This window comes from Saccopteryx bilineata, chromosome 3 (assembly GCF_036850765.1).
Source record: "Saccopteryx bilineata isolate mSacBil1 chromosome 3, mSacBil1_pri_phased_curated, whole genome shotgun sequence".
Classification (NCBI taxonomy): Eukaryota; Metazoa; Chordata; class Mammalia; order Chiroptera; family Emballonuridae; genus Saccopteryx; species Saccopteryx bilineata.
In genome coordinates this window covers 161,521,138-161,535,739 of record NC_089492.1, presented here as the reverse complement: position 1 = coordinate 161,535,739, position 14,602 = coordinate 161,521,138, and the positions used below count along the sequence as shown (strand labels likewise).

Below are 14,602 nucleotides of genomic sequence, written 5' to 3'. Positions count from 1 at the left end.
TGTATAAATACTGTGATTTAATGAACTCCTTAAATAGAAATGTCACTACAAAAATACACAATTGGAAAAGACAAAATGTCTCCCATATCCACTTCATACCCATAAAAAGCAATAAGGGAAGAAATAGAAATTGGAATTAAAAAAGTAGCAAGAGGAGGTGAGAATGAGGTCTGTAAGCCATCTTGTTGGGACTGATGAACAGCGTCTGTGATCTCACAATTAATGGCTGGATAGCCAAAAGGGATGAAATTGCCCTGATAAATGAGGTGATCATATTCTGGGTTTGTTTCTTAATCCTTCAAGTCAAGGAAACCATATATATCATAGGCATCTCTATATCTATATATAGAGAGAGGTGTCTATGATATATATGTAATATAAAAATATAAAACCTTGAGGAACCAAACAGGACAGAGCAAGAGTTGGCAGATAGCACCACCCATCTGCAACAGAAACTCAAGTCGGGTCTTTTTTAAGGACTGTAATGTGAAAGCTGAGGCAGCCGGATCAGATAAGAAAAATGGGAAGGATTAGACAAGCCTTCCTCACCCCAGGCCACATTTTTCTATGTGCATAAGAAAGACAGCAATTTCAACCATGTTAGGAGAGAGCAGAATTTGGATCTTTTTTCTTGGAGTGATCCTCAAGAGATAATCTTGGTGTCCATTGCCTTAATAGCTCCTGAAGATGGGCTAGCTCATCCTGGAGGCCCGTGATTGTGGGAGCTGAGAGGCCCATCTAAGAACACAGTGAAGAGAGGCAGAGGAGGAGAATTATTACAGCTCTAGCTCTCTGCTTCCAAAATCTATCCACACTTCTGGCCTCTTTAATTCACTTTCCCCTTCCAGCTATGCCCTAAATTCCACTTGATCTGAGCCACAAGCAGTCCCTGCCCCCATCCAAACTCCCAAACCTATCCACTTTTGATACCATGAATGGTACTTCACTTCCCAGTTTCCCCAGCCCCTTGCTTTTCCAGCTCCTGGAAACATCTGGTTGCTCCTAGAACATCTGGGTTAGCAATCAAGCCTTTCTCCCACTCCCAATCCCTGTCTTCCATTCTCACCTGGACCTCGGGCCTTCCCCTTAGGTAGCAGCGTTTCCAGAGCCTGATCTGGGGTCCCAAATATCCAGGCAGCAGCAGCCCCATGGGTAAAGGGCTAGCTCCCCAATGTGGAGGGAGCCCCCACTCCTGATCAGCCAGGCTTTCTGAGGAGATAGCAGGTCGAGGAAGCCAACGAGAAGGGACTGCCAGCAGGGAGGGACTGTCCCGCCAAGGGCAGAGCTGATTCAGGGGAGTCAAGGCTCCTCTAGAGAAGAGCCACACAGAACTGGGGGGGCCAGGAACCAAGAAGCTTGGCTAAAGGGGAAAGGAAAATCAACTGGTGACCTAGAAACCTGATGACCCCAGTTTCCCCAAATTGGGTCAGGAAGGAATGTCCAGCTGCTACCCACTCACAATGCACTAGCACTGAAACTATAAGCCTCCCACCGAGAACTCTATCTTTCCTCTTCATCAGACTTCAGAGTAGTCCTCAGACAGTGGTGGGATTCAAATAATTTAACAACTGGTTCTCTGCTCTAATGACTGTTCTAAGTATAAAAAAAATTATATACTGAAAGGTAGTTTATTCATGCATTTAATAGTTAAATAATAACAATAAAAGAGACACACAAAACAAGATTATAAGAGTTTTAAAATATTAATGAAAAAATATTAAATAATACCTGACAAAAAACAATATAAGTTGTCACCCCCTGGTTGTTTTGCACTTTTTCTCTTTATGTTTGTTTACTGAAGTAACAAACGTGAGGGAATTAAAATGTAGCATTTCATCAAAGGTATAATGAGTTTTATGAAATGAATAAAAAAATATTACAAGCATAGTTCTGTCAAATTTTTTTCACCTATAAACGAAATGAACATTACTACAGGCACTCAGAATACACTGTTGTGCTGATACAGTAAATGTTAAAAAATAGCAAGGAATGTAAATTTGTGATTTCCACATTGGGTGGCTGCCCAGGTGTCCACCATACAGAGAACCCTGATTACAAGTGCCCCTTTAACAACCGGTTCACTGAACTCAACAAAATTTAGATATTGGTTCTGCATAACCGGTGCGAACCAGCTGAATCCCACCACTGGGCTCAGGACTGATTAAAGTCAATTTTAGGGAAAGTTGTAAAAGGTGTACATGAGACAAAAGATGAGGACCAAAAGGATGCCCACTCCTAATCTAGGGTTCCTATCTTCCCAGAGACAGGGACAATAAGTGACAGCTACATTAGAGAAGCAGGGTAGCTTTACATGGGGAACTCAAACACTATCTTTACATTACTCCCCATCTAAGGATGAGCCTGTGAGAAAGTCAAGGGAGTTTAGGGGATTCAGATACCTTACCTGCTGTCTAGGGAGCCAGGAGTCTGGGCAGTGTTCTGGGTCATAGCCAGGATTATGGAATTGTAGTATCTGTTCATTGCTGTAGCGTAAATCCCAGTCCCAGACAGACAGTTGTGAGTTAATAGAGTTCCCAACAAGGGGTTGGGAATACCCTGGGGTATAGACTTGTGTATAGGAGTTGAACTGGACAGAGGAAAAGAAGAAAAATAATGGTTAAACAAACAAAAATATATGTATAAAATCTTTCTCACAGGTCTAGAGAAAAATTATGAAAGTCTCATTTCTTACTCCAGGAACCAGATGGAGGGTGAAAGTCCAGTCCTGAGAGAGAGCACCAGCCTCCACTGTTCCCCACCCACAGACCTCAGTTTTCATAAATCAAGGCTCAATTTCAAAAAGGACTTGTCAGTAGGGATTGGAGGGGTATGGAAGACAAGTCAAAAGTGGAAGTCACTGACCTGTCCAGTCTGCTTTCCACGCTCCCAGGGAGTGTCTTTCAAGAATGTAAGGGTGTCAGGAACCCTGACACTGTCATGAAGAGCAAGAAGGAAAAACTCAGAGAATTCAAACTCAGCTGGAAATTGCTGGAGGAGCTGCCAGACGCAGTCAAGGAAGAGGAGAAACACGGGGGCCTGAGAAGAGGGAAATCAAGAGAATGGAAGGGACTATGGGAACCAAAAGGGGGGTGATGACAACCTGTGTGGGGTTGGGGGGACAGGGAACAAGGGCCACTAAAGAGGTCCAGAAATAGAAATCCAAATTGAGCATAGTAGGGGGGGGGGGTCACTCACTCATCTGGGTCTCCCTTCAAACTCAGCCTAACTTCAGGAGCCCTTCAGACCTGATTAATCTCCAGTGGATTATACTGTATAATTTTCTGATCCTTTTACTTCTGAATAACTGCCCCCCATCCCAATACTTTCCCAAAATGTTCTCACCTTTTCACTGACCCCAGTTCCCCCAAGTCGTGTCAGGAAGGGATGTCCAGCTGCCACCCACTCTCGTTGCACTAGTGATTGGAAGCCAAGCAGTGTTCGGGCTTCAGGGGCTGAAAGCAGCTGGACCAGTGAAGAGAGCAGGCCATTGAAATCACGATCGCCGCGCTCTGGGTAATAAAGAGGAAGAAGGGACAAAGAAGGAGGGGCAAAGAAACTAGGGCAGAAGAGAAAGAGAAAAGGAAACATGGCAAGAAATGAGAAACACAGAGGGGGAAAGTTTTGAGTTGGCAAGATTGAGAGGGCACATAGAAGTGAAGAGAAAACAAAGACCTTGAATGATTCACTTCATAGACTCCACCTGGATAGAAATACCCAGCCTCACATGTAGGAGGCAGCAAAGTACCACATTGTCCTTTCCATCCCAATCCCCATCCACTGATGAAAGGATGGGAACAGAGGGCAGAGAACCCTTCTGTTAGCCATATCAAGCTGTGGTGAGGAGGCAGAGGTAACGCTGAAAGACGAGTTAGAGCTCACAAAGGAGGATGCTAGCTCTAGAAGGGTAAAAGAAATCTTATGGGTCTCTGAGCAGAATCCAGTCAGGTGGGTAAAGAAAAAAGTCAACTAGGCCCTGGCCAGTTTGCTCAGTGGTAGAGCGTCAGCCTGGCGTGCAGAAGTCCCGGGTTCAATTCCCAGCCAGGGCACACAGGAGAAGCGCCCATCTGCTTCTCCACCCCTCCCCCTCTCCTTCCTCTGTCTCTCTCTTCCCCTCCCGCAGCCAAGGCTCCATTGGAGCAAACATGGCCCGGGTGCTGGGGATGGCTCCTTGGCCTCTGCCCCAGGCGCTAGAGTGGCTCTGGTCGTGGCAGAGCAACCCTCCAGAGGGGCAGAGCGTTGCCCCCTGGTGGGCGTGCCGGGTGGATCCCGGTCGGGCGCATGCGGGAGTCTGTCTGACTGTCTCTTCCTGTTTCTAGCTTCGGTAAAATACAAAAAAAAAAAAAAAAAAAGGAGAAAAAGTCAACCAATGGAGTGACTTGACCCAAGAAACTCACCTTGAAGTATTACAGAGCGAACTCGAGATGTCACTAAGACTGAGATGTCACTAGCCTTTCGAAGACAAGACCTGGAAGGGCAGACAAGGAAAAAGAGGGAAGAATGATAAGTCTGGAAGAGGGGAGTGATGGGTCATGGAATAGAACAGAGGCAGCCTCCAAAATCCTGCCTCTTCCTAAGGAGCAGAAAATAAGTTTGTTTTTTTAAGAGACAGAGTAAGAGAGAGGGATAGATAGGGACAGACAGGAATGGAGAGAGATGAGAAGCATCAATCATCAGTTTTTCGTTGCGACACCTTAGTTCATTGCTTTCTCATATGTGCCTTGACCATGGACCTTCAGCAGACCGAGCAACCCCTTGCTCAAGGCAGCGACCTTGGGTCCAAGCTAGTGAGCCTTGCTCAAACCAGATGAGCCCGCGCTCAAGCTGGCAACCTCAGGGTCTCAAACCTGGGTCCTCTGCATCCCAGTTTGACGCTCTATTCACTGCGCCACTGCCTGGTCAGGCAAAAATAACAGTCTTCTTGGGACACCAATGAGAAGAGTTAATGGAAGGCACCTTAGGAGTCCAAGTTAACAGAAGTTTGGGGAGGGTTGAATTATAAGACATGGATATAAAAAGAATACCTGACGTAGTCCAACCATCGTGTTCCTTCCAGGGCTGAGAGCCATTTATCCTCGGCTACAGATGAATCTGATAGAGAGTGGAGGGGTCAGAAGGGAAAAGAGATTAGGAGAACTTGAGATTTGGGACCCAGGGTCTATAGTCTGAAGAGTTGAGAATAAGTTGGGTAGCTGTTGCCTTGAGATAGGAATAGGAATGAAAAGTAACTAAATGACCATGGGGTTTCTAAAGGTTAACTGTGGTGATGTTTGTACATTATAAATTCATTGAATTGTACACTTAAGTTGGGTGAAGGAAGAATTTTGTGGTATGTAAATTATATCTCAATAAAGCTGTTTTGGGGGGGGATTAAGAATACACTGGGGTCTGGAAGACAGGAAATCAGTATGTGGAAGATGGGAGAGTTGAGTAAAAAACTAAGGTTCATTGGGCTGAAGAAGCAAATGGTAAACCAGGTTGGAATCAGCAGACCTAGGGGTAGGGATAAGAGGTCAAAGGCTATTCTCACCAGGCAGGCAGAGAGCCCTCAACCTCAAGTGGGCAAGTTGGACATCTGCAAGACTAGGCAGCTCATCCACAGTGTCTACCAGGACAACATCAGCATGCCCAGCCTGGAGCATGGACTCCACTGCTCTGCAGGGGACAGAATCAGAAGGTAAGGGAAGAAGTCTGTCCTGAACACAACCTTTGATTCTTCTCATCACACTTCCCTCACCTGATAGCCTCCTTGTTAGGGTCACTGGCTGTGTAGAAACCTCCACAGCGAAGAAGATCACTCCCTCCAGGGTGATGCCAGGATAGGCGCTTCAAATGGGTGAGAGGAGAATCATTGTGACAGAAACTTCTAGTCCCACCTGATCCTTGCCCCCACACTGACCTCATAAGGATCCCCTCCCTCCATAATGATCCCCAACATCCCATAACTCTCAAATCCCCAAACCTCACACTGACCGGTCCACGGCCCTGATGAAAGTGGCCAAATGCTCTCCTGACCTCACTGTCCAGAGTTCTGTTAGGGACCCAGAAGTAACGGGGGAGGCTGTGAAATTGAGAGTTATGTTACATCTTGGCTCTGTAACCTCATAATGCAAAGCTGTGATTACAATGAAGCTACTTAGGAAGGGATCATTCCAAGTGACCTCAGGTTTAAAGATGTATGTCCTAGGATGCTGGAGTGTGTAGGAAGCATAGCTGTAGAGCAGGAGTCCCCAAACTTTTTACACAGGGGGCCAGTTCACTGTCCCTCAGACCGTTGGAGGGCCAGACTATAAAAAAAAACTATGAAGGCCCTGGCTGGTTGGCTCAGTGGTAGAGTGTCGGCCTGGCGTGCAGAAGTCCTGGGTTCGATTCCCGGCCAGGGCACACAGGAGAGGTACCCATCTGCTTCTCCACCCCTCCCCCTCTCCTTCCTCTCTGTCTCACTCTTCCCCTCCCACAGCCAGGGCTCCATTGGAGCAAAGATGGCCCAGGCGCTGGGGATGGCTCTACAGCCTCTGCCTCAGGCCCTAGAGTGGCTCTGGTCTCAACAGAGCCACGCCCTGGATGGGCAGAGCATTGCCCCCTGGTGGGCGTGCCAGGTGGATTCCGGTCGGGCGCATGCGGGAGTCTGTCTGACTGCCTCCCTGTTTCCAGCTTCAGAAAAATAAAAAAAAATAAAAAACTATGAACAAATCCCTATGCACATATCTTATTTTAAAGTAACCCCCCCCAAAAAAAAAACGGGAACAAATACAATATTTAAAATAAAGAACAAGTAAATTTAAATCAACAAACTGACCAGTATTTCAATGGGAACTATGGACCTGCTTTTGGCTAATGAGATGGTCAATGTTCGGTTCCATATTTGTCACTGCTAGCAGGAACAAGTGATATGACATGATTCCGTAGCCCTGACGCGTGCGTCCCACGTCACCGTAGTACTGTATGTGAGCAACGCCACGCTTTGCGACATCCGCATCCTATGCTCCTCTCACTGACCACCAATGAAAGAAGTGCCCCTTCCGGAAGTGCAGTGGGGACTGGATAAATGGCCTCAGGGTGCCGCATGCGGCCTGCAGGTCATAGTTTGGGGACCCCTGCTGTAGTCAGAAAACTGGGAAGATTGGGATGGCTGCAGGGGTTGAGGTGCAATGGAGAATCGATCACCTGGTGGCTATGTCGAATCTCTCATTGACGAGACTGACCCTCCAGCCACTTGCCCCCTGCTTTTTCTTCTCAGTTTCCCAGTCTTCTGATGTTTCCATGAGGGAAATAGGTGGTTTTCTGGAACTAGGACTCTGGTCTGGGGCAGGAGAGAGACACAGAGGAAGAGAAAAAGGACAGCATCTCAGCTCTTTTGCCTTCAGCAAGTCTGTTTTTTCAGACTCTACCCATTACTTACCTCAAAGTACCCTTACCAGACTTGCTCAGAGTTATCCCTTTATATTGTTGGGCTTCACTGCTCTGAGCTCTGGCTTGGACAATGGCCATGGTCACCTGTGGAGGAAAGGACATCCCATCCCTTTGGCTCAGACTGAAGTGAAAAGAAAGAAATGAGGTGTGTTGCTTCACTGTCTTGCCACAAATAGCAGCAAAGACAGCCCATAACAAAGAGAACTTCCAAAGGTCATAGGGACTGGGGCAGGAGAATGGGGCTAGAACCACAGAATCACAGAATGTTAATTCTGGAAGGAATTAGGAATAATATCCTCTGTAGCTCCAGTGGTGCATTTGGTTAGCACGCGGTACTTAACAGGAATAATATCCTCCAAACCTCCTTGTTTTTTTCAAGGAATATGCTTGCCCACAATCATGCACCTTATATCAGTAGAGGCAAGCTAGAATTCAGGCCCTTTATGCTCATTATACTATCATTTATCCCAGCCTTTTCCCCACTCCTTGAGGAAAGAAGCAGTGAGAATGATAAGAGGGATCCTGGGAAATAAGGGAGTATATGGAATTGCCAGGGAAAGGATCGCAAGGTTCTAAGGGAAGGTGGGGTCCTTGGTTTGGGAGTATCTTACCTGAAAGGCCTGAGGCTCTAGTCCTCCAGCCTCAAAACCAACTCTCAGCAGCCGGAAGTCTCGGCCGTGAATCAGGATCTCCTCCGGGATAAATTTAAGCAGGGACCCTGGACGGTGGAGTTGGACTCGGGACAGGCTACTCACTGAAGTCAAGAATTAGAGAGCAATGTAGCCATGGATCAGGGTCCCTCTAGGAAGAACTCTACCTACCCACCCCACTGCATCCCTGGCTGTCCTCTAAACAGAGGAAGGGTGGAGGAGGGGATCCAACAACCCCACCAATGAGCCCTTTCACCAAACCCCCACGCTTACCGGCCTCTAATCGCCCAATGTTGACCAGGGAAAAATCATATTCACTGCTCAGGGGAGTCTCCTAGGGAGCACATGACATGCTAGAGACATCTGAAATCTCACATCTGCTCTCAGAAGACCTTCACCTTCCTATAAATAGATCCTATTGACTATCTAATACATTCAAAAGACAGCCCTTACGAACAACTCTATCTAACTTCCTATAATGTTTGTCTAAATCAGGGGTAGTCAACCTTTTTATTCCTACCGCCTATTTTTGTATCTGTTAGTAGTAAAATTTTCTAACTGCCCACCGGTTCCACAGTAATGGTGATTTATAAAGTACGGAAGTCACTCTGCTTTATAAATTTTATAAAGCAGAGTTACAGCAAGTTAAAGCATATAATAATAATTACTTACCAAGTACTTTATGTCAGATTTTTGCTAAGTTTGGCAGAATAAATCTTTATAAAACAACTTACTATAGTTAAATCTATCTTTTTATTTATACTTTGGTTGCTCCGCTACTGCCCACCATGAAAGCTGGAATGCCCACTAGTGGGCGGTAGGGACCAGGTTGACCAGCACTGGTCTAAATCATCCTAGACTCCCCAACCCATTTCCCACTAGCTGTTCTTACCCTTGGCCCAAACATCTCACCTGACTCCGCTGCCATCCACAGGGCTGGAAGGTGACCCTCAAGTTGGTGCAGATCAGATTTCCAGGCAATTCAGGTTCCAGCCCCTTCCGCACCCCTGGGGCCCATGCTAGGATCTGCTCCCCTACAGCAGAAGCCAGGTTATGACTATTCCCAGGGCTGATCACACAAGTACACCCATTCCTCCAAGACAGGAAGATCTACAGAGGGCATATTAACATCCTCCTCTAACTCCTAAGAATGAAAGCTTAGAAGGAGAGAATTTGTAATATTTTACTCTAGAGCAGTGGTAGTCAACCTGGTCCCTACCGCCCACTAGTGGGCGTTCCAGCTTTTATGGTGGGCAGTAGCGGAGCAACCAAAGTATAAATAAAAAGATAGATTTAACTATAGTAAGTTGTTTTATAAAGATTTATTCTGCCAAACTTAGCAAAAATCTGACATAATGTACTTGGTAAGTAATTATTATTATATGCTTTAACTTGCTGTAACTCTGCTTTATAAATTTTATAAAGTAAAGTGACTTCCGTACTTTATAAATCACCATTACTGTGGAACCGGTGGGCGGTTAGAAAATTTTACTACTAACAGAGATACAAAAATAGGCGGTAGGTATAAAAAGGTTGACTACCCCTGCTCTAGAGCCTAGAACAGTGCCTAACATATAGCAGGCACTTAAATATTTATTGAATAAGTAAATGAGAAAAGGGGTAACAGGATCAAGAAAGCAAAGGGACCATCAAGGTCCAGGCTCCCAGACAGCTCTGGACAGGGAAGAGAACAAGTGTCAAGAAGCACTTTGAGCCAGGAAAGGGATAGGGAGGTCTCATTGGTGACGATATGAAACAAAGTGTCAGTAGGATGAAATTTGAAGGCATTTCTGAAGATCAGAAGTACTGGAAGGGCATTATCACCTGGGAGGCATCCAGAGGCCAGGAAACTGCCAAGTTGATGACTTCTGGGCTCTGGCATTGCAATCCCCTGGACAGACTTCGGTCCTGAGAGCTGTGAAGGGTGTAGGGTTAGCTCAGGCCTCTCCAACCCTGAGGGTCAGGGATTCCCTCAGCAGCCACCTTTGGAGCCCTACACTCAGACTCCAGGGGAAACTGAGATCACTGGCTGTGGGAAGCTCAGGACCGGAGTTGGCAGACAGTAAAGGGAGGGGCTGGTTAATGGATAATGACACGATGAACTTGAGACTGAAAAAGACAGACCAAGCTCCATCAGCCAGAGTTGATATAAGACACACCCTCCTCTTGCTCTAGGTCCTTTTCTTCTTTTATCTCCCCATCATCCCCACTCACACCCTCTTGTCGTCCAACCGCTCCCCGCAAGCTCAACTTTCCTCTCCTTACCCCCATCTCTGGTTCCTCCTTCTGGGGGGCGATGTTGAAACTCTGGCCCCGGCCCCCCCACCACATTTCTCTGGCTCCATCCGGGGACGAAGCAGTTAAGTGTGGGAAGCCTCAAGGATGCTTTAGCCCCTCAGGGAGAGGCTGGATCTGGTAGTTGAAAGGAGGGAAGTTAGGGATGGGGCAGGGGAAAGGAGTGTTTGAGGTGCAGGGAGCATGACTTGGGGTCTTTGAAAGGTGTGTCCAGTCAGCCCGCCAGAGTCTCCTCGGAAATTTTAGTCGACTCTGGAGAGGGCGGGAGAGAGGCCCAGCCCCTTAAAGGAGCATGCACACAATTTTGGGAAAGTGGAAAGGAAGTGGAGGAGTCTGGGAAAGGTGAGGGGAAAATGGGGAACTGAGGGAAAAAATACACCCAGATTCCCTACTCCCAGCTCCTATTCACTTTCTGACCATGAGCATTGGAGACTGAGGGTAGTAGTAATACCCAGTATTAAACTAGAACAATTTGGGCCACTTCTCTAGACTCTCTAGAGTGACGGTTTCCCTAAGAAGCTGAGGTGTTTTCTTTTTTCTCTTTTTTTTTTCTCTTTTTTATATCTTAAAAGGGGCAGGAGTGAAGGAAATGAGAGGAACGCAAAAGTAGTTATGGTCTCCTTACTTCCTCCCCTGAAAGACCTAACAAAAAGGTTGAGAAGTAAATTTGACCTCAAGGGAGTTTTGCCTGGGGATACCCAAGAATTGCAGAGGGGGTCAAGTTAGTGTTTTTGTACATCCTTCTCCAGAGAGCTTGCAACATACCTTGCGTGCAGGGTGCAGTGGGAAAGGTACAGGTATGTTTATGTGCAAGTTCTGGGGTGGGGGGTGAGAGACCCAAGGAAAAGATCTCATCACTTAATCAAACACACACACACACACACACACACACATTAGAAACTGGAGCGCAGTCCTGGTATATGACCCCTCCCTCCAGCCCAGATACCAGATCTCCAAATTAATAATTCATGTTCAGGACTTTGAAAGCTGAGGGCTGGAAACCTCTGTTCAGTTCAATAATTCCATTCTTCCCCCCATGCCACTCCCTGCAACCCAAGAAGCAAAGGGGGGTGGGCACTAGGAGGAAAGAAAAGGAACTGCTAGTGAGGGGACTGAGGTAAGAATGTAAAATCTATATTTAGGAAATAAAATACAAAGTAAGAGTTAATGAGCTGCTGTTTATTGATTTTGAGTCTGTACAGAGGCAGCAATCCTTAGGTTGGGGCCCCAGTTTTCCAAAGTGTCACTCTTTTCTCCAAGCCCCAGCACACACACCCTTCCGGCCTCAGCTTTAAAAGCTCCCTGACTTGGCTGCAACTGTGGAAATAGTGAAAATGCACATTGTGAGACAGGGAGTCAATCTGGAACAAAGAGGCGTACACCTACTACAAAGGTGGCCCATGAGCCGGATTCTTGAGGTCCTACTAAGCACCCCCACTTCCACCCCTACCTGCATTCCACGGGTCTCAATCTCTGGATAAGAAAATACTTCCCAAGGTCTGTTGCCATTGGAAGAGGTGTGTATCAGTTTAAAAATCTCACTATCCACCTTCCTTCTCCCCACCACACTTCATTAAAGAGCCTCATTCTGTTTTTTTTTTTGTTTGTTTGTTTGTTTTTTTAATACTTTGAGGTAAGGAACAGCAGAGGAATATAGAGAAAAACATCAGGGGATTTGGAGGAAGTCAGAGGCAGAAAAGAAATGGGTGACTTGGATTAGTACCCATCTAGGACTGCAATAGAGGCAGCAGTTGAAGGTCCTGCACCAGCAGGGCTACCGCGCACCACCCCGCGCATCCCAGTGGAGGTTCAGTGTCTGAAAGGAAGAGTGGAAAGGCAAGGGCCTGTATCAGATTTTTCCATTTTCAGAATCCTGATCTGGTTGCAGGTTTGTGCCAGGAGTGAAGGCTGCCAGGAGGCGCAGCTGGAGGAGGTGGAGCAGCTGAGTGACTCACAAGATGAGTCACAGATCCAGTTATAAGCACAGGAAGAGGCCAAAGTCCTCCCCCCCACCCCACTCCCATTAGTTCCTACTGTCAGCCAGCTTTCCGCCCCATTTCTAAGGCCCTTACCTACGAGGCCATGAAGGGGTGTCTCTACCTGGGAGACTTCATAATAAATATTTTGTTAATCAACTTAAGTACATGGGGCAAAACACCCTGTGATTTGCAGGCTGTCTGCAAAGTGAAAGAGACAGAGTGTCTGTATGACTCACTGCATCTGCAGTGGAAGGGTCTGGAGGGAAAAGGCAATTAGAAAAATTTGGGCTGCAAGATTCCAGGCCAGGAGGGGGCTTCTAATTCCATCTCCTCACCTGTGGCTATGTGTCTAGGGCACAAACTATTGGAAAAGGAAGAGGACACAGTCCAAAGCTGTCAAGTAGCTCAGGGACAATTATCTCTGAAGCTCCTTTATTGGGAAAAGAAAAAACCATGTCTGCAACATTAGACATGAAGCTATTTAGAAAGGAGAAAATGGTGAAAGCTAGGTTCTTAGAAGTCATTCAGAACCAGCTCCATTCTTTCTGGTTCAGTATCGCCTCCCAGATATACAATACAAAGTCATTGCTAATTTTTGTTTCATTGGTCTGTGAGCTTTAGTTTTGCCTGAGAAGAAACTGAGCCAACAGAAGAGAGTACTTCCCTCCTGGCCCTGGATAGCAGTGTTTCCCACCATCCCGTCCAAAAAGACTGAATCTTTAAAAAGAAATTACATATATATATGAGACCTTTTTACTTTGATGACAGAATCTAGTAATCACTTCTCGGCCTTTTGGCTAAGATCAAGTGTAGAATCTAGTATGAGAGAAAAACTTTTGGTTAAATCTTGTAACCCTCAATAAAACCAGCATAGATTGAGAGGATTTTGGAGGCTTATCTTACAGTATAGTTGTCCCATCAGGGCTGGGGTGAATTAAGGCGGAAGGATAGCTCTGTCTTAAAAGGGGAAAATCTCTCCCAATAAAAACCCAGTACATACCTCAACACCCTGGATTAAAGGAACTAAGTGCACTTATTTAAGCCTGAGACATTATCATCCCTCCGTAAGGGTTATGAGGTCTGCCTCCTGCCTTCATCCACAGACCTCCCCTTAGCTAAGTAATTTTTGCTCATTTTGAGTGCATACCATGTACTACTCTTCCTTTCTCCCAACACAGTAATCGCAAGGGCTTGCCTCTTCCACCCCATCTTCCCAAAATACCACACACCCACCCGTTCATTTTCCAGGCATTATTAGTTCACCCCCACATCCCACACAACCCCCTGAAAGAATAAAGCAAAATAACCCTTACTCATCCCTACAGAAAAACATCCAATGACTCAGGGTCCCTCATCCTTAGAATGGAAAGGTTTTTAATGCCTCAATAAATAGTTACCTTCCCAAATTAAGAAAAATATTAATTTATTTCTTAATAAAAAGCCAAAGGGCCTAAATGAAGCCCTATTTTACCATACTCACCCCTAGGCCACCCCCCAGAATTTTCATCTTTTTTTATTTGAAAAGGTCAGAAGAAAATGGAATTGGTTCATTTATAAATCAAAACAAAAACAAACATGACACAGGTTTTCCGATTTTGTTCATTTGTCCTCACTTTTTAAAAACAAAGTATCACCTAGAACTAATAACAGCAAATCCAAACACAGCAATCCAGTGGGAATCGAAACTTCCGTTTTATTCTCTGGGGAAACCCCTGACCTGTTTCCACGCCTATTGGTCCAGGCCTGCAGTACAAACGGATACCTATGAGAAAGCTAGGCGAGCTGTGCACATCCAGGGTGTATGAGCCAGCTGTTGTTCAGGTGCATGGCAGTGGATGGAAGCCTATGAGGTGGTGGTCTCACTAGTGTTGTTCTAACCCCAGAAACAGGGTGAGGTGAACACGGCACTCATTTTGGGCACAAAACTTAAGTGGTACCCAAAAACTCAGTAATCAAGATACTATTTTAATGCAGTATTATTTTTTTTGAAAATCAAAAACTATCCTGGCCCTGGCCAGTTGGCTCAGCGGTAGAGCGTCGGCCTGGCGTGTAGGGGACCCGGGTTCGATTCCCGGCCAGGGCACATAGGAGAGGCGCCCATTTGCTTCTCCACCCCCCCCTCCTTCCTCTCTGTGTCTCTCTTCCCCTCCCGCAGCCAAGGCTCCACTGGAGCAAAGATGGCCCGGGCGCTGGGGATGGCTCCTTGGCCTCTGCCCCAGGCGCTAGAGTGGCTCTGGTCGCGGCAGAGCAACGCCCCGGAGGGGCAGA

General features: G+C 46.4%; 1 protein-coding gene and 1 pseudogene across 3 annotated transcripts; one reads left to right on the top strand and one right to left on the bottom strand.

Moving 5' to 3' along the window:
* MTMR11 (myotubularin related protein 11) lies at window positions 1–10,568 on the bottom strand. 3 transcript variants are annotated; one of them, XM_066268084.1, is made up of 17 exons: window positions 10,326–10,568; window positions 9,885–9,975; window positions 8,973–9,094; window positions 8,334–8,394; window positions 8,022–8,164; window positions 7,416–7,494; window positions 7,165–7,300; window positions 5,971–6,058; window positions 5,735–5,823; window positions 5,528–5,652; window positions 5,022–5,088; window positions 4,395–4,465; window positions 3,343–3,509; window positions 2,863–3,036; window positions 2,405–2,587; window positions 1,067–1,360; window positions 1–738 (listed from the first exon to the last, which is right to left on the bottom strand). In XM_066268084.1, exons 1-17 carry the CDS (start codon window positions 10,389–10,391, stop codon window positions 601–603), a joined length of 2,094 nt encoding a protein of 697 aa, XP_066124181.1. In that variant the 5' UTR covers window positions 10,392–10,568; the 3' UTR covers window positions 1–600. The 3 variants fall into 3 exon arrangements, with proteins under 3 accessions (XP_066124181.1, XP_066124182.1, XP_066124183.1); XM_066268086.1 differs by having other exon boundaries at window positions 600–738; window positions 1,067–1,209; XM_066268085.1 differs by lacking the exon at window positions 8,973–9,094.
* A 2,543-nt stretch (window positions 10,569–13,111) lies between these two features.
* Window positions 13,112–13,249, top strand: LOC136332543 (U2 spliceosomal RNA; annotated as a pseudogene).
* The last annotated feature ends 1,353 nt before the right edge of the window (window positions 13,250–14,602 follow it).